The sequence below is a fragment of the Chlamydotis macqueenii genome, chromosome 21 (genome assembly GCF_036417535.1).
Source record: "Chlamydotis macqueenii isolate bChlMac1 chromosome 21, bChlMac1.mat, whole genome shotgun sequence".
NCBI classification, from domain to species: Eukaryota; Metazoa; Chordata; class Aves; order Otidiformes; family Otididae; genus Chlamydotis; species Chlamydotis macqueenii.
In genome coordinates, this window is record NC_141576.1 from 2,376,620 (window position 1) to 2,404,290 (window position 27,671).

Genomic DNA, 27,671 nt, shown 5'->3' on the forward strand with positions numbered 1-27,671 from the left:
AAAAGCTTTCAGGGAAGAAAAAAAAAAAAAAAAGGATTATTGTATAGTGAATGTTTTTGATATTATACACATGAGGACATTTCCTGCTTAGCACAACCTTCCTTAAGACTGGGAGTTTTCTCTTCGTTATTTATTCACTGACAACTGACAAATTCACATCCTTCTAATTTATTTCTCAAGAGCACAGAAGTGGTGGCACATAAGCAAGTATGTCAGGGAGCAAATATACAACACTTGAGCTCCTCTACAGCAACAGCCAGAGTAAATCTTGGGCAGCTCTCCACGCAGTGATACAGCTTTCGCTCCACCACTACGGGCGAGCTACCACCCATTGACAGCAGCCCGAAGTCTTTTATCAAAGTACCCAGCGCACCGCAAGATCAAAAGTTGTTTTCTGTTTTATTTATCATTTGGTTTTTAACGCTGTCTCCTTCACACACTCCTTTAGAATAATAAAATGGAGTAGCTCCTTCCACTCCAAGTTAAATTTTAATATGCATAACCTGGGAATCTAAAAATAATATGCAATTATTTTTTACCTTTTTTTTTTTCCTTTCTTTCTTTCTTTCTCAGATCCTAAAACTTCAGCTCCTCCCTGGCAAATTCTCTATCATACTTTTCCCTAGCGCTATCAGTTCTCTTTTCATGGTCACTAACCATTTTATAATCCAGCCTACAGCCTCTGCAGAAGGAGCATGAGGCTCTAAAAGTACTTAAAGAGCTGCACTAACATGGGATGTTTGGATGTGCCGAGTAAGAAAAAAAAAAAAAAAAAAAAAAAAAAGCTAGGAAATGAGTAGAACACCACAGACAGCAATTGTAACAATACCTTGCCGCCTTTCTACGTATTCCACAGCGTGACTCATTCGATCCTAACAATGCCTGTGAGCTAGGAAGTGTGGTTATCACTATTTAATAAGTGGGGGAAACTGAGGTAGAGAAATGGGAGCGTACTTGTCCAAGGTCCCATACCAAACTAGTACCAGAACAAAGAGAATCCTATCTTCTACCCACAGCCTTGCGCTTTCCTCTGAAGCAGCTACCCTTCAGCCAACAAAGCGCTCACGTTGGACAGGTTGATGAGATCCTTTCAGTAGCATCCACTCTGTTATGACTTCGTGAAGAGATCACCAGAATGGAAAAGAATTTGAGCTGTTAAATTACATAAGCGTGTAGTCACCACCTAGCAATGGAGAAAAAAGGGCTGGATATTTTCAGTTACAACTAGATTTTCTAACCAGATGGCCAGGAGAACTGACGTCACTCACATTCCAAATTATAGAGCTGCTTGAAAGCTGCTCCAGCATTAGGGATGCAACCAGGCCTGCATTCTAAGTCCGTTTTCCAAATCCCATTCTGCAAAGCTATCGGGAGGGGGTTTGCTGTCATTTTTCGCTACGCTGTTGAAAATCTGCTTCTTCTGGGACATACCTGTCCCAAGCTCCCTCCGAGATGCTCCCAGCTCTTTTTCCTGGAACAAGGGCCCAGTTCTGCACGGCAGAAGAAAACGCCAGCAACGCGCAGGAACTCAGGCAGTGCAACAAGACAATGGGAAAAGGAAGGCAGAAAGTGGAAATCTGCCCGTTCTGAAGTTTTACATTTCAGCTTCAACACAGAATCAACTAAAAGATTTCAGGTCTGCTGTACTTTTTGCTGCTTTTTTTTTCCTCTCTCTCTCTCTTTTCTTTTTAAATTTAAGAGCAAAAAGTCAGTAAGAAGCCAGCAGGAGCTTTGCAGCACAGGGAACGCTGGATCAGATTCAAATGTAAGAACCCTCTCCATCTCAGCTAAGCAAAATGTCTGAACAAGTGCCAAAAACCCATCAATCTTTGGCTGGACATTTTCCCACCTTCAATGAAATTAAATACATAAGGGGCTTGCAAAACATTTTCAAACCAAGCCATTTCAGAGTTATGGGAGACCAGCAGAGAAAACCAGAAAGATCTGAAACCACAATACGTTCTGGTTTACTCTGCAGCACCTTAAGAATCAGAAAAGTAAAATAATGTATTTTAAAACACGGTTCCTCCTGAGATGTGGTATTACTGCACTTCAGGACAGCTGGCCACGTGTTCGTGGCAGCCTGTACGGTACGTACAGAGGTACCGCATCCCTGCGACAGGACGAACATTTCTGACTTCAGAAGCTGTTCACCAGAGCAAGGGGACAGCTCTGGGCAGCGCACACCCAGAGCTGAAGCCTGTACCGTGAAGAGGGCTTAAAAATGACAGCAGAGTGTCACCGGATGGCATTATCACTGTTTTTCTGATCACTGCAGTAACATTTTAAGATTAACCATCGGGAGCCTGGAATTAATGCATATTTGCAACACGTTCTGAGATCCACAGACAGAACTGCAAAGCCCTCTCGCTATCCGCACACACGAAAGAGCAACAGGAAAGAGCTGTTTTCACTGGCTATTATCCCTAAAGAGGCACAAGAGGAACGTCAGTAAAAGTAATCTGTTGCAAAATACACAATTTTGAAGGTGATAAAGGAGAAGGAGTAACAAGAAGGTAAGTTCTGGTGTTTCTAGCAAGAGGTGTGTTTCTTTAAACCACCCCCCTGTGCAAAGTAAGCCCAGCGTGAGTTGTGTCTGGAAGCTGGCACGTGAAAGCCTGCCAAGTTTCCATGCAAAATAAAACCTTTTATTTGTTCAAATTTCTCTCTCCCCCCTCTCCCCATACAAAAGATTCATGGTTTGGCATAGAACGATGAATTATACATTCTAGTTTCATTATGATGAAATATGCTCAGGAGGGATCAAAATTTGGGAAGGGCAGGGGAGGAAGGAAAGAGGGAAGAGAACATTAGAGGAACTAAGAAGAAAAGGGAAAGGAACTCAAGGAACTTTTGGAAAGCTGGGACAGGGCAGGACGTGCTACTGCTCACAGTTTTAGAAGAAAAGCCAAATGAAACAGAATAGGGAATGAAGGATTTTGGAGATGTACAGTACTAGCCCTGAGTTAGACACCAAAATGCACCCAGAGCCCTGCTCACCCTGCGAGTTACTGAGCGTTTGACTGGGAGAGATCCCATCCAGCTTGTCTGGGAGCACGCACATCCCTTAGGGAAGCAGCTGTGTAACTTCATGACTAAAGCACCGTTTGCAAATACCGGTTATCTGCAGTGGGAGACAAAAACCCCACTTACAGTATTCCGTACTTCTTTTTGCATAGTAACTGTTCGCTGTGAAAGGCCACTGAATCAAAAGGAAAGTGCCTCAACTATACAGGTTTTGACCTACCCCTGCACGAAGAGATGAAGGAACGCTCGGTAACGCCACTGCAGTCGTCAGGGCACTGGACCTGGTCCTCACCATGGATGCTGTGACATAATCGCCGCTACACCAATTACTCAGGGCATGGGGAGGGCACGGGGGGGGTTGATTTCTTCCTCCCACAGATGTCTCATACAAAGATTCCCCTTCACAGATCTGCTGCTTAGCTGCCAGGTTTTACCTCTTTCATTTTCCAAAATGTTATACAGCACATGCAATCAGAAAAACTTCTCAAGAAGGTAATATGACTGTGATATTCCAATAAAGTGTTGTCTTGTCTATTCCACCCCCAAAAAAAGAACAGAAAATACACTTCTAAAGAGGCAAACTTATTTTTACAGATTGTCTTTAAAACGGTTTAGTGCTTTTCTTCAAATGTAGTTCTACCTAAAACCCAGCTCAATTAATGTAACAGTTAATGTAACAAGGAAAGCTAATGGCAGCTGTCACTTCCCAAGATCTACAGCTGACACGATGGGGCGAGGGGGCTGTGTCGCTGAGAGCCTGGAGAAGCACTGCTCGCGCTGTTATTGTTGGCTGCCGTTCTCGCACAGGAACACGTGCACACGCTTCCACCATCCATCACCCACGGGCCTGCGCTGCACGGCTCGGCACACCAGGCTGTAACACGGCTTCACGCCTGCCCCAGTCCTATCACTGATCCCGCTTCACGTGCGCTGCTTCCACAGCTCCCCGAGCCCCTGCCCCAGCAGTAACTGGGTGGCGTACACCTCTCCTCGGGCTCCAGTCACCCCCCCAACTTCACCCTGCAGAACCACCAACCACGACCTCAACGCTACCAGGAGCATGGTGTCCAAGCGCTTGTCAGAAACAAACCACAACCCAATGCGATGCGTTTACACGGAAAACAACCAGGAAAACACAGGAGCAACTGACCAGCTCTGTAGTGCAAAGCACGCACACCACACAGGCGGTTCTGCAATCTTCCCAAAAGCTCCTGAAGCCCCACAGCTGGCTGTGGAAAAATTCACCAAGTGACAAAGCAATCCACTAACCTGATGTATTTCGAAAGTTACTTGCTTAATATACAGCCTGTATCAGGTGGTCTGCAGTCTTTCAAATTATTATCCTCGGTAATACGGAAAACTAACGCTCTAACTGAATAAAGTCATGGTGTCTGGGGGAGAGTCTCAAGACTGCGCTCCTAAAAAAGGAAAGTACATCTTGCTCGCCTCTGCCCATCTCCACCGCTGTGACCGTGTACACTGCGGACACTAATAACTCCGTGGCAAAACACTACGCTTATTGATAAACACAGGGTGCCACACACCCCTAAATGTACCAGTTGTGTTAAAAAGCAGGGCTGGAGCCACTGTATAAATATTTTTAATCAGTGAAAACCAGCTATTAATTGCAAACCTAATGTATTGTAGACCGAGACATTTCTATAAACTCAAGAACTCTCCAAGGAACATACTGGGATTAAATAATAGTCTTATAGTCATTAAACGCTCTTTGCTTCTCCATGCGTTGGGTTTTCGTGCCCTAACTGGTATTTTATTACACATCAGTTGTCCTCAACAATTGATTATCTATCACGATCACGGGAGGTGAAGAAGGGTTGTTTGACTACAGCTATTAAGGATCCATAGGATTTGTTAAATAGGGAATAATTACTCCTTTTTAGTTTCTCTTCACTCTCCCTTCCTTGGCTACAACAAAGGCCGTTTTCATCAGGGCTCACGGGCACAAGCAGGATCTCCCACAGCTCACCTCACTGAGGTGTGCCAGACTCGGTTCTCCAGGAACAACCACCTCACCCCCACCAGCTGGTTGCTTTGCCAGCCTGGGAGCGATCATAAATGTTTACTTACAACAAGGGCCATACTACTAGCAATGTAAGTTTTGTACCCGTACTGGATGGTTTGACACGTAACTTTTGCAAGTACTGTTCCCGCAGAGACACAGATTCTAGATGTTAAAATAATTTCCCGTATGTAGAATGGGTAAAGGATTCAACAACAATACAAAAGCCAAATATTTACCTCTGTTCTCTGTAAGGACAACAACTTTTCAGTGTTTGCATTGAATACAGAATTTATTTATAAGCATGAAAACAAACTAAATTCATGTGGGAAATGAATTTCATCCGAGTAGGCAAAATGTTCTAAGAAGCGTTAGTATAAACTCATCAAACAATGGAAAAATCATCCTGTGACAACCTTCAAGAAAGGACTTCTCAGCTTTGCTATGCAAGATCTGCCACCATGAACTTTGCACTCTGCAACCCATGTTTTAAGTGCTGGGCTGGGCCAGTAAAACGCCCGAGTTCCTCCATGATTTGCTCCACAGTTTATTTGTTCAATGTCAGTGATGATCACAGCTTGGCAAAGTATGCTCAGTTCACTACTTTGCCAAATTTGGGCTTTATTTAAGAAAATCAGACCCAGAAGACAGAGGAATTGACTACCCGCATCTTAGTCTCCAGAAAAGGGAAATGATTCTTTACGAGCAGAGTAACAGCACTTTCTTATCCACTGATCTCAAGCCACCGTACTACCAGGTAATTATGATCATCACTGCCTTTTTATACGTGCGGCACGCAGAGGAGTGAAGCAACCGGCCACGTGGCAGAGCCAGGAACAGCGGAACAGCGCTTGAAACCAGGCTTGGGAAGATCATCTTCAAGGTTTTAACAGACACACAACCCACTCCTCTCCAAATCATGTGCGGTCTGTGGAGTCGAGTCAAGCCCTTGAAAGAGTGAATATTCCAGACACACAGACAAAATAAACAGGCTTATAACCCAAACATCCAGCACAATTAGACTAAATTGTTGATCATTCCAACAGCCTGAAAAGAATAGATGATGAAGAAACATCTGTGTAAATTAAAAGGATACTTACAGTCAGAGGAGCCTTACTGGAGATTCCAGGATGCTCTGTAAACACTCCGAGCAGCGTCCCTGCCCTTTGTGCTAACTGCGAGCCAGCTGTTCGGCATTTATCTCTTGTCAATACACTTTACCATTCCTATGCAGACTTACAGTAAGGTAGTAAACGCTTTTAGTATAAACAGTCTTTCTGAGAAGCAAATGTTTTTGCCCAGATTCAACGTGAACAGCTGGAATAACGTAACACACAGATAACACGGGAAGTGAAAGAGGGCAAAGCAGGTATTGCTATTGCACTACACAGCTGAGCTGCTTTGGAAATCATCTTGAAAACAAACAACAGCAAAATCACGAACTCCAAACACTCTGTTTCTCCCATTACTTCTGCTCTTTCCCAAATACAAACAACTTTATTTCAGAAAGTATCTATTACTCCTGCTACACCTCCTCATTACCTTTGTCCTGCTCTGGATGGTCTCATTCATTTGCTTCATTTTCTGCTAAAGTAGATTCCAAGAAGTAAGGAAGTCAATGCCTCTCCACGCGTTTCTAGAGCGCTAAGCACAGAAGGGCATGGTTCTTGTTTCCAGTCTCTACTACAGTACAAATAACAGTGAAACTGGGCTTGGTATCACTGCGCCACGGAGCCCGTCATCACAAGGCAGGATCAGAAAGGGACACACGACTAGGAGCACAGAAAGAAACAAATGTCATCAGATGAATGCCAAGACAACGCCGATGGAGCCATTCCAGATTTACAGAACTGTCACAGAGAATAAAATCTGAAACTTGGGGGGAAAATTCAGACCGCTCACTCGCACAGATTAGCCTTAACCACCAAATGCACAGAACTGGGATAGGAATCAACACAAATTCAATTCTTTCAATTGTCTATCCAACAGCCTACTTTGACATAAACCTGGAATAGTTCCAAACTGTTGGGAAGAAAGAGAAAAAAAAAAACAATTAAAATGACTTGCTGAAACTCCTAAAAGTAACAGATAATGCAATACAAAGACATTTTTTTCTCTCGTGTCTTTACAGAATGAAGCTTAATCTGGCTGAGAAACTGCTTACGCTCAGGCTACAACTCTGGATTTTTTTTCCTTTCTGAGGTCAAAGTTGTCTATTTAATAAGGTCTCAGTTAATTACATATGCATATGGAGTTCACAAACGGAGTCAAGAGAGACATTTTGCGCCATTTTTGATAACAGTTCAGCAAAGACTTAAACACCTATTTAGCACCCAATCTATGAGTCAACACTTCAGCGCTGACTCTCGATGCTGCTGGCTCTTTCCTATGGCAACCACCATCATCGCTTAAACGAAAACACTCTAGAAAAACAGCAAAGGGGGAATAGGATTAAATCTTTGCCAGCTCGGGTTCTTCTATGATGAAATTAGAAGTAAAAAAAAAAATCATAGTTAGGGGATGGTGCAGAGCTGCCTGCAGATTCTTGCACAGGTCACACAGAAATGCAGAGAGAGGAAGGAAGAGACAGAAGGCTGGGAAAGGACAGAACCTAGCTCAATTTATGTTCTCTATATTCTCGTTTTTTTCATACCAGTGGTGGCTCAGAATGCTGATGCATGTGTCTTTTGAAAGTTAACATTTAACAGAGATTTCAGGTCTACTGAATTCCAAGAAATAAAAATAAACTCTTGCCTTGCTGCAGCTGCCAGCTGAGGCCAGCGTTTACCGCGGGGAGCGCTGGGAACCGAGGAGATCTGGGGCGGAAGGGCTCCAGCAGACTTGCTGGCCTGTGCCCCCTCCCACACTCATGACTGCCAAGCCTGGACCCACCGCGCTTCTCTCTGCACACGCATGCCCCTTATCAAACCTTTGCCGCTACGCATTATTAGCGGAGTTATTACAAACAATCATATTTACTGCGGTCAGTACACTGAAGAGCCTCCCTAGTACGCCAGGCACTGTTCAGATTCCCCGTCTCTGTCCCAAACACACCGGCGCTGAAGCACGTCCTTCGGCACGCAAGGGCACGCGATCACCGTGCCTGCAGCCGCCAGCCCGGGGCCGGGCTGTTGAAATCAGGAGGCTTACAACAGAACTGTCTCGCCCTCCAGACCGTGTTGCAATGAAGATATTTGAACCTGCCCTTCCTGCGGTGTCTGAATTACCAAAATAAAAGGGCAAATGTGGTTAAGTTTACCAAGTGTTCTAGGCTTTGTTCTAAAACCAACTGCTGTTTGGAGAAAATCTGCGTGTCCGAGGTTCTCTTCCATGCTGCCCTTTGGCCTGCAGCTAAAACGCTCCTCAAACTGACATCGTTCAAAATGTCAGGACATCCTACAGGTCATCAGGGCATCCAACAGGAACAGCCAGGTTCTAAACAGGTACGTATGCACAACTTAAAACAACATTAATAATAACAAAATCCCATGCCAGCTAGTCCATCTTCTTCTTACCACTAAATTACTTTCCGCTGTAGGCCAGACAGATGACCATCCACTGTGTATGCCTGTACATTTTCCTGGACTTCCACCTGTCTTATCCTCAGGTGAAAATGCCAGCATACAACAGGTAAACACAACATTGTTTGAAAATAAAATTATCTGTATTTAGTAAAAAGTAAAAGATACACTGGACTGCCTGAAGCAAGCATACATTCATCTTGAGATTGTCTTTAATGTGCAACATGCTGATGGGTTTATTTTCTTCTTTTAAACAATCTTTTCTTTAGAGCTCACCTTGTGAATATTTCTGAGAATATCATCTACCTGTAAATCAATTACACTGAGCCCTAAGGTGCAAATAATCATGCCCACAGAGTACAGAATTTGTTCCTTGATTTCTAACGTAAAATGTGGAAGCAAGAGGAGGCCAAAATGCAACACACTTATCGGCACGGGAAAGCTTACACAACCCAGAACTAATAATTTCTTTTAAAGGCAGATACCCAAAGTTCTATGAGTCAGCATTTCTGAGAGGTACCTTTAGGTCTCAAAAAGAAGGAAATTTCTTATAATGAGGAACAACTGAATATTCTGCCGTGAGAAACTGCACTGATGGGTTTTTTACTTCAGCTATACATGCCTGTATACATCCTTTGACTATTTCTGAAGGCAATAAAACCAGAACTCAGGGGGGAAAAAAAAAAAAAACCACAGAAATTCTGTCTGGTTTCTACACAAAACCATAAATTGCTCCCAGCTTCCCTGAAACCCAGCTCCAGGTCTGGTCAGAAAACAAGATTCGCAATCTCAGTCCAGGATTGAATTATTAATTATTACAGCGACACCTGAAGACTCTGAATTTGCTTCTAGTTTGAGGTCTGGGAGAGAGAAAACATCAGCTCTTGTTCAGGACTGCTTCGGTTTCTGTCACGAGGGAAAGGAGGGTGGGGGTCTCAGCTCTAGTTAACGCAGCAGCCCAAAGCTACAACACGGAGGAACAAATCCTGCAAGACCGCGCCGAACACAGAAAACAAGCAAAGGGCTCAGCAAGGCAGCTCAGCACCAGTGGTTGGCTGGAGTTGCTCTATATTAAAGACCAGAGATGCAAACCACTTGGGAAATCACCCAGAAACACTACTACGAAGCAATATATTTAAGAACTGACATCTCTCAAGGGGATGGAGGCCAGAGTATTAATCTGAGGGCAGATAATTTCTTCTTGATTTGTTTTGGTTCCTCTTGCATCCCGATCAGAACACGTAATGCCTCGCCACTTTACAGGAAGCTACGAGAACTCCCTGGAGCCAAGATCTTAAGAGACATCTTCCGTACCAGGCAGACAGAGAGCAAGATGATAAAACCCATTCACTGCCATTAACGGAAAAATTGCAGGGGCTTTTATCTGATGCCAGAGGTTGCTACCAAAACACTGGAAATATATCCACTAAAACGTAATTTACAACATAGATGGAAAGAGAGGGGCAGCAGTCTGGAACTGCTCCTAAAAGAACGGCGCGCAGAGCTTGCCGAGATTAACTTAAGAACCTGAGAAAGGCAAGGGAGAGTTTGGAACCGCTTGCATCAAAGACTTGCTCCATTAACATCAAGTTCTGCAGCTCATCCGGGGGCTTTGACAGAAACACAACCTGCAGCACCTCTGTGACCCACCCCGGATGAACCCCGATCTGTTTCCCACACCACTGGACATTCCAGTTGGGTTCAGCCACCATAAACCGGCTTCAGGGCCAGAAACCATCCTTGCCGAAAGCACGCCTCTGTTGAAGGTACACAGATTTCAGTTCGACTTTGCAAGCCTGGGAAGGCAAAAACCCCCACGTACAATTCAGTAAGGGCGGGGAGAGGGATGAAATCAAGATTTCACCTCCAGAGCACACGAGGATCACATTTCTTCTCCACCCTGTACTCCCCTCACCACCCTCCCCCCCTTCCTCCTTCTCCTTTTTTAATACTCTTCCAGGTCTGGCAATCCGTATGTTTTTTTTCCCTCCATAGAAACCGACATAACAGCAAGTTTGAGCCAGCCTCCAGCTCCACAAACACAGCCTGGCCCAAGACAGACACAAGAGAAACACGGAGACATGGAAAGAAATGTCCGGGATACCCGCAGGCTGCCAAGCACATCTGATCCTTCAAGGTATTGTTCTGAACTGCCCCGCACCAAGGCAGCAGTCCCATCTATCCAGCACTGCGAGGCCTCTCCAGGAAAGTAACGGAATGTTGTGCCCTCCACGCCACCATGGATACAATTTTACAGCAACAAAAGCTCTGCTAACTTCTTGCTTTTTATCTGCCTCATTTATTTCCCTCCGGCAGCTGGCAGGAGAAGGAACACTTACAAAAGGAGAGGGACCAGGTATCCACACGCTGGCTGAACCGGGCTCAGGGGGTCTTCTAGAACACTCACCAGACTGCAGAATCCTAAGACCCTGCAATAAAAGCCAAACAGCTCGTTGACATTTCTCTGCAAATAGCATTTGTGCAAAAAATGGACCTAAATGCATTCTTTTCTCCACTAAAGAGACATCTGTGACATGGGATAAATGCAAAGACAACTCTCAAAAAGGTTATGCTGAGTTCCAAAGAGAAATAAAATTCGTGCCAATGGTAGACCAGCAAAGATTTCCAGCTTAAAGCTGGTCTAAGAGAAGGAAGCAGCATTCCTTCTCCCAAGCTCTACTCCACACGACAACCTTTCGAGTAACCACGAATCCGCAGGTGTTATCTTTCCTGGATACGACTGATAATACGACCAAAGCCAAATCACCGCTGCCTTGGGGACGTATCTACAGAGATCCATCCATCCAAGAGCCACGTCTCCAGTCCTTTGGACTTCTGTGTCTTCCCATCTACGGCAAAAAAAAAGCCCGTGTTTCTGGAAAGGGATTATCAATGCCGGCAGCTCCAGCTCCAGACTGCTGGTTTGCACTGGGGTGACCTAGTAAGGCTACCGCAGTCTGCTCTTCCTCTCTGCCAGGGCAGGGCTGCCCCAACGCCATGGCCTTGGGACGCCCTGGAGATTTCCCTAGAACAGGCTGACCCCCCCTACTGCGTAAAACAGCTCACTGTTCATCCACTTCTGTTCACGTAACACTTACATTACCCTTGTGAGCGTAACTCTGAGTTACACCCACGAAACACTCTTGACGTGCACGCTCTCGCAAGCAGGACGTTTCTTTGGAGGTTTTTTGTACTAACAAGTGATGAAAGAGGCCTGCTGCTGACTGGCACTGCCCTTGCTCTGGAAGATGCTTACACAGCTCTGAGGGCTCCATCTGGCCTGGCCAACCCAAACATGGTAAATATTTATCTCTTATAGTAAATATTATCTTTTCCTTTCTCACTTTCCCTTAGAGTATGGAGGTGAACTTGATGACAGGGGTTAGAGGTTTCAATGTGTATTGTACTCCACAGACACAAGCACAGTATCTTATTTTGGAACTTTTACTGTCTCAAGTCATCTTAAGAACAACTTTGCATTTAAAAAGAAAAAGAACAGCTTCATCACTTTGCACATGACCATGTACTTTTACTATTCCAGCTTCATCAATCTCCACGTGGCCATAAAAATAACAGCTTACTCCAAAACCGAGACAATATGGAAGAAAACTGAAAACAAAGTAAAAGTAAGTCTTTTTGGCTATCTGCTGCTCCATTTTAGCTCTTCAGCGCTCGCTGGCCCATGGTGAACTTCACAGCTCATGCCACCAGACACCAGCACTCCACTGCCTTTGAAGCATTTCTGAAGCACCGCTGTCAGAGCCCGCACACAGCACGACACACGCTGCCCCAGCCTTTCACGGATCTCTTTAAGCCAAGCATCAAAAAGGACAGTGTAAATCACCAACTGACCTTAAATTGTTGTTTTATTTGGGTCACATCCTTCTAATACAGCTTACGGCCAGTCAATGGCTGCAGCTAACCAACAATAACAGAATGGGGAGAGACAGAGGACTTCACACTTTAAACACTGAATTTCATGAGGAAAAACCAAGGATGCCCAGAAGGACACATGCGATGGTCCACTATCTTCAGAACAGTACACAGTACTGCGAAGCAGGACTCTGGAGTTCTTTTTCCACCCTGACGTATAAGGACAGATCCTTGAACCCATCTAGCATGTTCTCATGCATATATGAAATAAGCATAATAAGATTATGAAACAGTACCTATCGCAGATAATGAAGGACAAATTCAAACAGAAAAAATCATGTGCCCAGAACCGCACTAAAGCAGCAGCAGTTTGCCACGACAGTTTACAATATTGCAGCGTACGTCAGTCACACACAACCTTGCAGGCATCTAACTGCATGCAGATAAACCAGACATTTTAACTGACTTTCTGCAGCTGGAGAAACAGACGTAAGAGGACACAATAATTTGCCGCAGAAAGCCAGTGTAACTAAGAACAAACCCTGCTTTTTCTAAAATTCTGTTCTGTGCCCTAACCCACCGAACAGCTCAGCTCTGTGTCAAAAGCCACGTGTAGCTGTTCGGCGGTTCTCCTTTATCTAAGCAACATGGATTTATGCTTGCAAGAGCAGAAAGCTGCTTCCAATGTTCAAATGAAGTTCTGAATGGAGAGACTGTGAGAAAATACCTTGCTGGATACTGATCTGCTCCATTACTGTACAGCTTTTCACTCAAAAGGTTTTCATACAAAGTGAGGCAAGAGAGGAGATCAACAAAGTAGTTAAAGTAGTTAAAATGGAAGAAATTATTTATTACAGTTTAGGGGTTTGTGTAGTATTTTTTGTCTTTCAGCAAAAGAAGCCTCAAACCTTTGAAGAAAAAGGGGGAAAAGGTCAGATAAGTGAACTCCCAGCCTTTGTAATTGTATAATTATTCTGGACATTAGGTAAGAAAAACAGCATAGCTACAGAATATGGAAATGCCAAGTGAAAACAACTTCTGCTATCAAAAAAGGCAGGCTCAAAGCTCCCGCGCTGCTCTTTCCCTCCCAATCTGCAGGAACCACTGGCCTCCCTCATGCACTCACTGGCCTCCCTCGTGCGCTCAGAAAGCAGCAAGGGACAACAGAACAGGGCACAGAAGGCTTCCAAGCAGAAAGTTAAAGGAATCCAGCTTTTCAGAGAGGAGAAGAAAAAGGGCAGAGCGCTCACCACCAATGACATTACTCTGCAGAGCGGCAAAACAGCATGTGCAGGACAAGACGGGTGACTCCTGCTTTTGTGGGGTCCCTCAGGACAGACGGTGATTCAACCCTGGAAAGAAGGAAGTTCCAACACTCCCTCCCCTCTCCTCTCTTTAAGGCTAGAGAGACAGAAGGCTGCAGAGCACCACCAGAGAAGCTGGCATTACACTAGACCCCATCTGCTCTTCCATGCTGTCAGAGAAAGAATATGGTTATGTGGAAAATGCAGCAACTGCAGGTTTTGGGAGAAAACGCCCCGGGACTAACAGCTGCATTCTGTGAGATGCTACACACCACACCTGTAACGTAGCCAGGCCTGCAGCACACCGTGAAAACACGACGCGTGTTTCTGATGGCAGTTAGAAGGCTTATGTGCATGGATGAAGATGTTTATGCAGATGACTGATTCAACTTCCACGTTGGTGGTGACCTAACGCTTTGTGCCAGGACAGAAACCATCATCCTGTGTAAAGCAGAGATGCAGACTCACTCAAACGCAGACAGTTAAAAGTCTGGACCCTCCGTTCCCCCCATGCACTTCCTTGGGACATTCTGCTACCGCCGTGCACTCATTTCAACCTTAATAAAGGCAAAGAGAAGAATCAAACAACTCTTGTGTTTCGGTTAAGTCACATTGGAGATTCCCACCAATGTGCTGCCATGTGACTTCCAGAAAGTCGTCTTTGATTCACCCCAGCTCAAGAGAGACTGGGATCAATTCATCTGAGCGAAACTCCAGTTCTCCTGTAACGTCACCAGCGTATCATCTCAACATCACAAATGAGAACTCCTCCTGCATCCTCATCAGCCTGCTCCCATCTTCCCTCTTGCTTGCTGCAGTTCCTCTGTGACTCGCAGTCACGCATTTGGTTTGACTCCAGAATGCAATTGCACCAGCAATAAACAACTTTTCTCAGAATTTTATTCCCAGCCCCTCTTCCCCATCCTGCATATTTTGTCTGTGACTGTGGTTCAAAACACCCAGACAGAATTATTGCAACCCATCTTTTTTACACACTGTGCAGACTGTCTCCTCAGCATGATGCATTTTTAATAGGTTTTCTAAATGCAGACAACCAGGCTGCTAATAACAAGTTGGTTTTTCTCCCCCCTTTCTTTCTTCCTCCCTTTTTTTTTTTTCTTCACAAGGTAAAGCTGCTGCAGAGCTTTAATGTCTGACTGCACCTTACTCAAAGGAACACAGTTTATATGGCAAACAATTGCAAAACATATAGTGCTTGAATTCTTCAGACTGTAACATTCACCACTGGAAAGGCGCTAGTGCCTGCTTACCATTTCTGTTAGTTCCACCACAAATTTTACTCTCCCAAGCCACAAAAAGAATACTACTTGAACATGAATTCAACAAAAGATCTCAGGCTGCCGTAGAGACAGAAACTCCAGATTTAGCATGCCGCAGGCAAAGCCCATCTCCTCCTGCAACACCTGGACAGTTTGTGGAGAACTCCTCCTCCTTGTTGGACTGAGATGAAGCAAAGACACCATGCTACCTGCTTAGAACACCTTTCACCTCCTGTCCTATCTACATCTCTCCCATTGCTTTACTTTGCATCTAACCCCTCTGCTTCTTTGGCACCTTCTAAATCATAAGGCTCTCCTTGTACAGATCAATCCAGTTCCCTGAAAAAGCGCTGACCCTGCATCGCAAGACGTGGCTTTAACGTACGCCCCAGGTGCGACAGGCAAGCTGCTAAACAACTGCAGCGAGGAGGAGGATGGAAGGCAGCAAGCAGGAGGTTTTGGCACTGCTGATGGGTGGGTGGATGGATAGATAAACAAGAGATGGATAGGCAGGCATTTCCTTGCTATGAAAGAAAAAGGCATCACCCTGCTTAAGCCTTCCTAAACTGATTGCCCTTACAACCTTTAAAAGCAAAGCTTCACTTTTGCTGAAAAAAATACGCATATAAATAAAAAACAGGAGCACTGATGTCACTAACTTCTTTTCCCCCTGCTTTTCCAAAAACGGAACTTTAAAAATGGGCCAAAATTCAGGAGAAAAGGCTCTACTGTCTCCAGAGCTAAAATGTACCAGTTTGACTTGGCAGCTGAACAAGTTTCCACTGATTTGATGCTTTCCCCCTCCTCGAATTCTCCCATCCAAATGCAGCTGGAAATGTCGTTAGAGAAAAGAAGAGGCATTTCCTGTGCGGTTCCCCCTTCCCCCACCACATTCTTGGCACAAAAGGCAAGGGAAAAGCTAGAGAGACAGAGTGTGCATAAGAGGGAGAAAAGAGAGGCAGTGTGCAGGGATTTCTGGCTGCTCACCAGAAAACGTACAACAGGAATTGCACGGCTCAAAAGAGACAATTTACCCCCTTTCTGCAAGGCTCTGAAACCAAGTCGATGAAGCTTGGTTCAGTATGGAACCGCAGCCAGAGACAGGAGCACGGCACTACATCCTGGCCAGGATCCCTTCCAGATACCGGAGAGTCCCCAGAGGAGAGACCAAGGACGCTTCCCATAACCAGCAACACACAGCTCAGTTATTGTCACCCGAAATCCAGCTGCATTAAAATCCTTCAGCGCTCCAAAGGTGTAACAAATAATGGTGAGGAGGGGAGAGAGACAGGGAGACAGAGAAAAAGGCTGGGTTTAATGCTATGGTCTTTGGCCATATTTGATCAACTTTTTTAACGTCATTGGTTTGACATTTGAAAACCTGACCAAAGAGCACACATTCTGAAAAAGGCAACAACCAAGGCTTTTCATATGACAAGTTTCCAGCGTCCTGTTTTTCAGAATGTGTGTATTCAGCACTTTGTGGAAATTAAATCCCTCCAAGGTATCCAAATCCAAGCACTCGAGGGGGCTGGCACTTCTAAAAACAGCCTGAGGAACCCCAAACGTTTTGTGACACTGGCTGCTGCCCAGTCATTTTGCACTGTGGGTGCACTGCAGAAAGCAGCCATTGTCCCCGCTCCAGAATTCATGATGCCGCTCCCAAACTGCTTGTAACATTCAGTGTTCTTTGTGAAAATGATCCTACAGCAAAAGCCATAAGCTGGGGTATTGCAGGCTGACTTCCCCTGGTTTCACTTAGTCACTCTTCTCCAGAATGGATCAAAGCCTCCACAAAGGTTGAGTCAATTTAAACATTCAGTTTGCTTCTCGAGCTGTGAATTAAACGCATTCTTTGGTGGCTGGGTAGGGATGGGTGACTCAGTCTGTATAAACATTAACTGACTCTAAAGCTAATGGAAAAAAGAAATATAGAAAGGAGAAAAACAGAATCATACGCAACTTCTTGTTTCAGCTGGCAGCAAAACCAGATTAGGTTGGTGCACAACAGCTTGCGTGGACTCTGTACCGTTTAGTCTGTTTTTTTCCTTGGTAGGAAGTCCACCCCATCTTTAAGATTCTTTAAGTCTCAGTCCGACACTACATCCACGCAGGGGAAGGGAACACACAAAGGGTGTGGCCTAATGACTTCCTTCTTTGTTCTGCAATCAACTACCAGTACCAGGCTATCTATACCCTGCTTCCTTCTTGGCACAGGGGAAGAATTCTCAGTTCACTGACCAGACCTTGCTCTCTCTAGAAACTTTGAATTGATCCCGTTCTTCCGGTGTGAACATTGCAAAAGTCTTTACGTATCTCAAACGAGAGCACAGTGCTGCAAACACATGCACATACAAGCAATTCCTATCCCAAAGAGTCTACAATCCAAAGAAGACGAAAAGAAAGGCTCCTTTTTACAGATCTGGATTAACACGATTTGGATCGGGCTTACAGAGGATTTATGTGGCAAAGGAATTCAATTTACATATCCTTAGTCCGAGCTTCCACTGGAGCGACTGCAAGACTTCGCTGTAATGTCACACACACCTCACTGAAAATCGTAGAAACACGCGTACGGGCCACCTACGACACTCAGGACACGCTGCCTGCCTGCTTCTGTCGGTTCAGAATAAGAGACCTTCTACCCGGAGCTGGATTGTCCCTTAAAAGATGAAAAAATTGCAAAAAAAACAACCACCCAGATCCTGCATTGCCTTGTTAAATGGTACCAATACCTCTGTAAACACCACCCGCTCCTCCGAGGGCACTAACCTCTCCTTATCGGCAAACGGCTGCACTGCTCGGAGACGCAGTGATAATACGCACTTGGCAGGCGGCACCAGGAACTGTTTAATGCTGTTTGACTTCAAGATGATTTAGAGGGTCAGCTCCTGCCACTCTATTCCGCTACTGCGTTTCACTATCATTTCTGTGTTCCATTAGGGTGGAAGAGAGGTGGTCCTCAGGAAATCAGTTACACTTGAAAACAGCTCTTAATTTTCCCATTTGTGTGCTTGGAAGCTGGTGGCGGACTGCGCAGTGCATTCCAAATTGCATTAAAACCTCTTTGCAGCAGCGTAAAGGAGCCTCAAAGTAAACAAAAAGGCCCTGTAAGAACAGATTTTATACAGATCGGTGCAAGTTCTGCTTCAGCCTGACCACAGGCGTAACAACGCACTGTGTGTCTGCACACCTCAGGGATATGTTTATGCCCAGAAACAGTAAGACGGAGCGGCCCTGAGGCTGCTTTAAAGTTCTAACTGACCAAGAAAGACAGCTTACCTTGGAATGACCACTAAGGATACTGCCTGTGGATGTCCGCTTCTCGATATACGCAGACATCTGCGCCCCTACATCCATCATCACCTGAATACTTAAAATGTTTTAAAATAAATTCAGAATTGAGAGGTGAGAGGCAAAAGCTACAGGGAGAGCTGAGCAAGGGTCATCTTGGCGTTTTCCCTCCTCCACTAAATCCAACAGCGTCCCAAACACGGGCAGCTGAGCACTGTACCTGAAGAGCAGTGCACGCGTTCCCTCGCATACCCAGTACAAACTACAGGAAAGCTCAGGCGGGCCTGCTTCCAGCATTCTTCTGACATCTCACGTAGGTATGCGTTAAAGAAAACCCAAAGCCTCCCAGACTATGAGGTAAAAGACAATTTCATGTGTTGCTCTATATATCAAAGCAACCATTAGAGCCTCATGCACAGGAAAGGAATGTTCTGGAACCAAAGCAAAAGCAATTCATTCTCATTAAACTGAGGTGGTTTCCTGATCTCCCCCTTCCACAGATTTTCCCCACTGCTGCAGCATAGCTGTTGCTAAAAGCACGCATATGGGGCACACAGGCAGTAAGAACAACATTTATCTACAGTTTGCTATTTTTCTAGAAAAGGAAGTGAAAATGCAGTAATATAGAAAGAAGCTTAAATTAATGCTGCAAATCAGCAAGAGCTACACCACGCTGTCTGGGTGTCTCCTGGGGCCCCAGCCTGCAGTATGATCAAGCAAACCCTTTGCAAACAGTCTCGGTCACACCAAGACCATGTAAGCAACTTTTTTTCCTCCGGATGTCCTTCTCCTCCCTTTTCCTGCATGTTGAGAGGGAGAAGGTGTCCATCCAGTAACCACCAACCAGGTGCTGCGAGAAAATCCAGAGCTCCATTGCACAGCAAAAGAAAAATATTACAATGGGAAAAGGCTCCCAAGAGCTAATGGAGAAGTGTCTCCTAACATGTCTCAGTGAAATTCTGGTCTTCAACAACTCAGAATAGTTTAGATCTGCATATTTTCAGTGGCAGAAATCCATGGAGAACACTTCAGAAAGCTGCTGCAGGACAATAAGGAACTGTAGGCCCCATTCAGGACTGGAAAGCTTGCTCGCTTTACAACACAATACTGATGTGAATCTTGACTTTCCCAACAATTAATATGAGCCATACCAGCTGTGCCTGTAACTCAGGGCCCATCTGCATCCTTACTTCAAGTGCTCTGAGCCTTTAACTCCAGCTTGCTCTTCGGTGTACAAGTGTAAAAGAGAGAAATGATCAGTAAGGACAAAACTGCTGGAGCAGATGGATCTATGCACGCTGCACGGGCAGCAACGGGGTTTTCCCTGTATGTCAGTTCAGTGAGCGACCTTGAGCTGTTCCCTCTCTGCCTCAGTTTTCCTAGAGGAGAAACAGGAATAACTGATCTGCGCAATATGTAAGGCTTTAAAATTATTACTAACAACTTAATTTTTGAAGTTGTTTCAGAGTCTGCCATTCCACAATCTGTAAAGTCACTTTTGAGTAACGAAGCACATGAGCACTGTTCAGAACTCACCCCAACGTGAGCGTGGTGTGTTTGAAACAAGCGCTCAGCTCACAAACCAGATCCACACAGGTTCAGTCTTACTACAGCCCTTTTTTCCTCCCGAAGTCGCTAGTCTTTACCACAGCTACCAGTGTGGTTAGATTAAGTTAAGAAACCGTGGTTAAATATTTGTGGTCATACTAAGTAAGTGAAAAAAGGTGGTTGAACTCAGTAGAGGTGGGGGTGAACACAGACAAGGAGGAATGAAATCTGTTAAGTATCAGCTTCTCACATCTATTATATGAGCAGCCATGCTCACTTTGTTCTGGGAAAAACGAGGCAAAACACCCTCCTTTTTATTGGCAAATCTCAGTGGTGATAACCAGATGTGTTGGAATTTACCAAGCAGCGACATCCACGCGCAAATAAACACTTCAGTTTTGTCGGGATGTTTATCTCTGGTGCGTGGATATTCCTGCCAACCACCCTTGGATACTCCCAGCCGCTATCACCGTTATTTTGTGCTACAAAACTAGAAGGACGGAAACTTCCAAACTGTCCAGTATCAAATGGCAATGGATCTTTCTTTATGTGTGAATTGGCATGCGTTTTACACCCAGTTGCTGAGATTACCAGGCCCGGCTGGACGAGAAGCTGCGCCGGATCTCCACACAAGTGACAGGCTACGGCACTTCGGCCAGTCATCGCCCCTTGGTGACTGACACGTCTGACATGCACCAGCCTGGCGTCTCTCTGAGCTGCTCTTTCGAAGTCCCTTTTGTTTCCCCACAACACTTTGCATACTCACTGTCTGTCTCCACTTCCTCCTGCTTCCCCTGCGGTCGGTGCGGGGAGCCAAGGGACCGGGGCCAATTAAACGCGGGAGCAGGTGGCAGCCAGGTGGAATTATGGGAAGGAGATGTGAAATTTCCTCTGTTCTCGAGGATCTGCTCTCTCCGCACTGAGATCATACTTACTAAACAGGTGCTGCTGCACCATATGTCTCAGAGAAAGTCACACTAAGCAAATTCTATCTTGCAACTGAAGAATCCTTTTTTCTTGTTTTTTGATCCCGCAGGTATCAAAACTCTCTAGGGAGACTCTGGGTTGCTCACGTAAAAGATGCCAGCAGCATGGTAAGTACTGGTGAATTCTACAGCTGAACCTACTTGTAACGACATTTAGTCCATTGCTCCTTTTCTGTGTAAGAGACAAAAAGAACTAGGACGCTGTTGTAACATCGAATCAACACAGAGTAAAGATACACACAGGGGTTTTCCGATTTTGACCGCTTCTTTTTCAAACCCTTCGGTGAAGGAGTAGAAAAGTGGTCCAAGAAACCCCTCAGACGTAAGCACGTTACAGTTTGTGAGGAAGCCGTTAAGGAATTATTGGGGTTGTCAGAAAGGCCTAATAGAAACACTTCAGTCATCTGCCTACTGTCCTCTCTTTCACCCATATTCTTGGCCCTTCCTTTGCAGATGAGTATCTCGCACAAACAAAATTACCTTTGATTGCAACAGCTGAACTTCTGAGAGCAGCGAGAAGCAGCTTGCTGACTACAGGCAGTGGGCTGCCACAGACATAAACACAGGAGAGCAGACAAGAAAAACAAGTTTTAATTAAAGCCACTTCTAGATAATCAATTTTCCCTTTTGTATCATGAAGTTCTGATACGTGTTTGAAGAGTGTGATACAACTGGCACGTTACAGGAGCTGATTCAGTGACGGAGAGCGAGGTGGCAACGTGTGAAAAGCATGATCCTGCAAAGTGCTGAACACCTTCCAATCCAAGAGGCTGCACAGTGCAGCCATAGCAAGAATCTCTCCGATGACACCAAAAGACGGAGCAGCAAGAATATTTTTCTATATTACTGGCAAAGCTCCAGGTGAGAAACACAGGAGCACTTCAGAGCCCGAGCAAGGATTTAGGGGATGCCTATGCTGACACCAGTCATAACCATCCCTCCCAGAAAAGCTTATAATTTGACTTGATACTGCCGACAGAAGGTGAAGGAGTCAAGGCAGTTTGTTCAACAGCACACAGCCGGTCTGAGGCAAAATTACGTGTGGCTCCTCTGTTCGTGCCCCAGTGATTTCTACAGCCTGCATCACAGCATCCCAGAAGAACCAGTAGCTCTGAAACAGAATTCAACAGCCCAACTTTTTACATCAAATGTTCTAAGCTTAATTGATGTAATCTGAGCGAAGAATTTGGGGTTATTTTTAGCCAGTGGCTGCTGCTTTTTATGTATATATACTAAGTAGACAGCCATTACCAGTGTCATTTTACAGTAGGTTCGTGTGTAACTGGAGGTATATTTTAATGCATTCATATATACATACACATATACACACCCACTCTCTCTGTATTTTATGTATTTTTTACATATATGTCGAAGAATAATTATATATGCAAGAAACCTAAGCATATAGTGTACCACCCTATGTTAAACAATTTCCTTTAAACCGGTTACATCCACCCTTAGAGACTTACAATTTGTCACACCGTCACAAGGCAGAAATTAATCTACAGCATTGTAAAAAAGAGCAAGCACAATGAAACGAAATTTGCAATTCATGGGCTAAGTGGTTTGCACGTGGGGGGCAAGGGACAAGGGAAACTGATGAGATTCGGTTTTTAAACCAAAGGGACCAGCGTGCCCCCTTCCCAGCTCCCTCCTGACGCCCCCCCAGCCCTTTTTCCAAGTGCACAGCGCCTGTAAAAATTCCTGCGCGCTATTTGCAGGCAAGGTCACTGTGAAAGGGCATGGCTGGGAGCCAGGGTGTTTTTCAGCCGAGCTGCAGGGAGGGGAGGGGAGGCTCAGGAACTCAATTATAAGTTTCTCCAGTCTAGCCAGGAGGCTGGGAGCCCAGACTGCGGCTGTTCCGTCCTGCGAGCGCACGCCCCGTCTGCCCCGCTCGTGTCGCCGCGCCAGGGCTGACGCATTTTGCAGGCATTCTCGAAGCCGCAGCAGGGAGGCCCGGCTGAGAGAGCCTGTTTTCCCCTGACGGCCTGGTAAATCCATATGCGGTTTTCCGGCACGACATACCAGTATGCCAGACGCATGTCCTTTAATAGGCATTTGCGGGACACGCCGTGGACACGGATATCGCTCTGCGTACACGTACCTGTAGACACGTTTGAGCAAATGCAATCTTTGACAGCAAGCCCGCTCAGAAATCTGCAAAGCTGACTGTGATCTGACTGCACCGTCCTGTGCTGACGGCGTTCGCTCGCCCAGCCCGCAGACACAAGCCGCTCCTTTGTCGCGCAGAGACAAGCGGGGTCATCCCCAGCGAAGAGACCATTAATTCTCTGAAGCCTTATTTGTCTCAAGGCAGAGGAGTAACGCACACGGGCTCAGTAACGCGCGCAGTGTATTTGAAATACTGTCAAATGTCACCCAAGGGGAACCTTTGCCCTAAAATTGTCACACAATTTCCCTGGCTGGGACTATGTCCAAGGCAAATCCATTCACCAGCACCGCATGACTTCCTCTCATGCCTCCAGGACAGGCAACCCCCTACCAGTGGTTTAAAGAAGCATTTGCATGGAAGAAGCTTGCTGCCTTCTGCACTTCTGTGTATGCAAGCGCGGGTGCCCACGTGCTCCACCCTAAACATCACCTTGAGCTTCTTCCAGGTTTCTGACCCGAATTCTCAGCCTGCGAACCAGCAGCAAAGGCTGTTAGACAGATAGCAAGGTCCCACCAATAAAAATTGCCACCCTAGTGCCTGGGAACAGAATAAAATAAAATTTTAAAAGTATTTGGATTGCATAAACATCATGCCTGCTACTTTTCAAAGTAGCACGGACATATACTGCACGTGGAAAGGTTACTCACACTCACTATAAATCCCCCTTCCACTCTGTGGGCTTTCCAGTTACATGTTGTGATTGGAATCAGTTTGGCACATCACCTGGGAAATGACATGGCATCTTTAATCACCTGTGGAATACTGCATGTATGGACCTTTGCATACGCACCCACGTACAGACATTCACATCCTCCCAAGTACTCACTTCGCTTGCTGAAATATGGTGAGTTTAAAACTTCACAAGGGGGTTAATGAACCCACAGGACCTTCTCTGTCGCCTGAAAACCGTGCAGCAATTCCATAATTGCACAACAGATCCTCTGCTAACAGACACACACGACAGTCCAGAAAATCCACAAGCCTGAATTTGCTCTACAGTGCAAGGGGCCTGTTCTGTGGAGAGATTCCGATCTCAGCACGGCTCGTATTGCTCCCCCGAAGCAAATGCATACCAGTGTATCTGAAATTAGAATCCATTTTCTGAAGTTTTTAAGGTCATGTCACCTTAGATTTTTTGATAAAGGCTGAGCAGCGCTTGCCTGAGAATAAAGTCAGCCAGTCCTTAGAGGCGTTGTTGCATGCCAACTGGAGGAAGTGATTAAAAATTAATGCAAGCTAGGAGATAGAGAAACCTGAAAGGGTGTGCCCATAAAATACACTTTCAATCTGTCTCGTCAGCAAAAGAGAAAGAAATCAGATTCTTATAATACCAGACTCTTGGGAAGTGGTTGGGGCATGAACTCAGTGTTTTTTACAGATTCACCTCGAACGGTTAAGAACAAGAAACTCCACATTACCACAGAGATGTTTCTTTCTAACTTTCCGGGTGGGGATGCTGGAAGGAGGGGGAAGGGAGCATGGGGGTGTGGAGGTGCAGCTGTGGGTGGCAATTACGCTGCTGGGATGTGTAATCTCACTAATTCTATAACATATGGCAGTGAGCTGTCCTTGTGCTATTCACTTCTGGCTGGGTTTTATTATTGTTGTTGTTGTTGTTGTTGTTTAAGATCTATCATTAAACAACCTTGAATACAGAATCTGTTTCTCAAGGCTCCTCTGTGTTTGAGCTGCCAGGGCACAGAAAGTAGAATACATGCACGCAGGAAAAGGAAAGACAAACTTAACTTTTCAGGAAGTTGAAGTCGGGGCAATTTTGTTGTTTTACGCCACCTTCATGCACAAAGCTCTGTTTAAGATACTTGGTTTGGCAGGTGAGGAAGATCCGATGTACCAGCAAAAGAGCAGAATCTTCCATTGCCCATTAGAGGAATGTTTGTCCTCAAACTGGAAACGTACTAATTTTCCCCAGAGTAAGCAGTCCTGTTTGGAAGTTTCACGGCTATTTGGATTTTCGTAATTGAATTAGCAGATACAGTTTCTTCTTTGGTGTCCAGGAAACAGCAGGATTTAGTCTTACTCTCCTAAACAGACTGAACAATTTATCTGGAAAAAAGTCAATTTCTGGTTTGGAAAAAAAAAAAAGGAGGTAGAAGAAGATATCCAGTTCATTGGATTAGCAGCGATATTCACAATTAGGCTTCGTGAGACTTCACAGAAAGCTGGGGCTGCTATTCTTTCCCAGTCTCCTCACTTTCTCTACCCAACACTAAAAATCCCAGTCATTTCATTAACAAGTTCAGACTGCTTCTGTTCTTCCCAGTAAAGGGTCTTAACCTGTGACCTTTGCCATTTTCAAGCCCTCTCAACTCCTCCATGCACCATCATCCACGCCTGGGACTCCCGGTTTTTACTGCTCCCTCTGCATTGCTGGTTAGCATAACGCAAGATGGAAATGAAGCATAAAAAAAGGTGATACTAAATGCACGGCCTTTAGGTAATGACAGCGCTTGGATGTCGTGACAGGAATACCTTGTTATTGACACCAGCGCTGACTGGAAGGCCTTGGAAGAAGGCTCACACTGGCCCTTGGGTCAAGAGCTTCTCACCTCACAGAGCTGCGTCCCAGCACCGCAGTCACTGAAATAAATTCATAGATGCAGCAGTTTCACCTGCAGGCCACCTTATAAAACCACCCAGGGACAAAACGTTCAGGTCTCTCACAAACCTGACATTGACCACTGTGAGAGTATTACCGGAGCAAAAAAAGAAACCAAAACTCCAAACAACAATAAATGTCACTTGGGGGGATCAATAGAGAAACTGTCCCCCTCATCACCTGTTCTCTTGAGCACAGAGCACACTCTACTTTCCTTAATTATTCCTGATGTTCATTGTAGGTTGCATCATTTTGGAACACCGACGGTATCATTTTTAAAACTCTGGTTGCCATGGCAGCACAGAATGTGGCTCTTAAATGTACTCTGCTTGCACATTCCTCTGACAAGAGGCTGCTTTTCTTTTTTTCTTTTTTTTTTTAAGGGAAAAAAAAATCTCCACTGAGAAACATGATATAATGACAAAAAAAACCTCCCTACAGAACAAGCACAGGAAGAAAATGGTGGCTTAAAAAATATATATATATGAGGGGGAGGGGGCAGAAACTGGGCTGAAAAATATAACCCAAAGGACATTTTTCTTTTAAAAGCAGAATCTAAGCAGTGCGTTTTGGATTGTCTCAGGAAGGTTGTAAATTCAGACACACCAAGCCACTTCCTTAGTGACAGCATTTACAGCACTGCATTCAGCCATTGTTTCCCTTTGTGAGGTCTTACGCTGGGCTGATTACTCAAACTCAGAACTTTAAACCTTGAGCAACCTTTCAAAGAAGCGGTGGCAGGTGATAAGGGACAGGTTTCTATGCAACCGAGCTGACACTCCCTTACCTCAACGCTGCCCCTTTCCAACCCTCAACCGTCTGCAAGGGCTCCTGAGGGCAGGGCAGGAAGTAGGCAGGGCAACAGCCCCTTGGAAAGCAGGCTTTACCCACATCCCCATGACACACTCACTGTGAACATCGATTCCCGGGTGACGTAGGAGTCTCCTCTGACGTATGTAAGTTGGAGAGATCGAGAATAGTGAACTCTTGACATCACCACCAAGTCTAGCACTAAAGAGAAGCTCGTGCTCATAATAATGATCTCTGAACAATAATTTTTCCATCTGACAATACAAAGTTTTGCCATCACTGGCCTACACCCTTTAAAGGTACTTTCTGGTCTTGTCTGCGCTTCAAAGTCCGATCCTTTCATTAGAAATCTTCTAAGAGCCTCAGCTCAAACTAGCAGGGTGCTGAGCAGTCCCTATTAGAAAAAGAATGGAGGAACAGAGTATTTTTTGCACCTCGTAGGACCGTGTCCTTCAACACCAGTAGCAGGGTTTGAAACTTAGTTTAAATAAGAATGCAGTCCTGTCAGTGATCCTCCAACCTTACTCATTAAAAACATGGGTTGCACCTCTTTTCATGCTGCACTTCCTGCTTTCCCTGAGCCCAAAAAGAAAAAAAGCTAGCGAGATTTGCTTCTTGAAGCACTTCTTCCCTTCTGGCTTTCACTAACAGCAAGAGTGAAAATTTACATTAAAATCAATTTCTCCAAATGTTCAGTGCAGTCTAGTTTTGGCATAAGCACTCAAGCCATTTCATCCTTCCCAAACAAGCAGCCTATCAAAAAAGATAACCCTCTGAGTGCTTCACCTAAGTCTATAAGCAGCATTATCTCCATTTCTGCAGATAGGTTAACGGAGGCAAGGATTTTGAGACCATCACTCAGCAACAGACAGAAATAGAAACCAGTTCTTCTGACCTTCACACCCGTGCCCAGTTCTTAAGATCACAATATATACCCTGAGCGTAAGAAAGGAAATTATGTCCTAGGACAGAAAATCAGCTGGAATGATGTAAAAAGGAAAGATACTGAGCAAATGAGAACTGGAATGACATAGCAACCTCCTGATTTTAAAGGTCATGAGATGTTGCTCCAGGTAGAATTTGTTCTGCCTGTAGTACTGATTTAAAGTTTTGAGCACAAGTTATGATTTTATACGCATTTATATGTAGGGTAAGAGTGAAATTCAACTAAAATTGGGTCCTAAAATCAAGATAAAGAGACATAATTTTCAGCAGCTG

At 45.0% G+C, this 27,671-nt stretch overlaps 1 protein-coding gene across 3 annotated transcripts in view; it reads right to left on the reverse strand.

Annotated features, from left to right (window-relative positions):
- The window catches only part of SKI (SKI proto-oncogene), a 115,574-nt gene that overhangs the window by 42,096 nt on the left and 45,807 nt on the right, over positions 1–27,671 (reverse strand). For 2 of the 3 annotated variants that reach the window (XM_086764558.1, XM_086764557.1), the window contains one exon: positions 10,908–10,997. The exons of the other annotated variant lie outside the window; for it this stretch is intronic. In XM_086764558.1, coding sequence (XP_086620684.1) covers positions 10,908–10,997 — 90 coding nt within the window. The remainder of the gene's footprint in view (positions 1–10,907; positions 10,998–27,671) is intronic. 3 annotated transcript variants of the gene reach the window in all.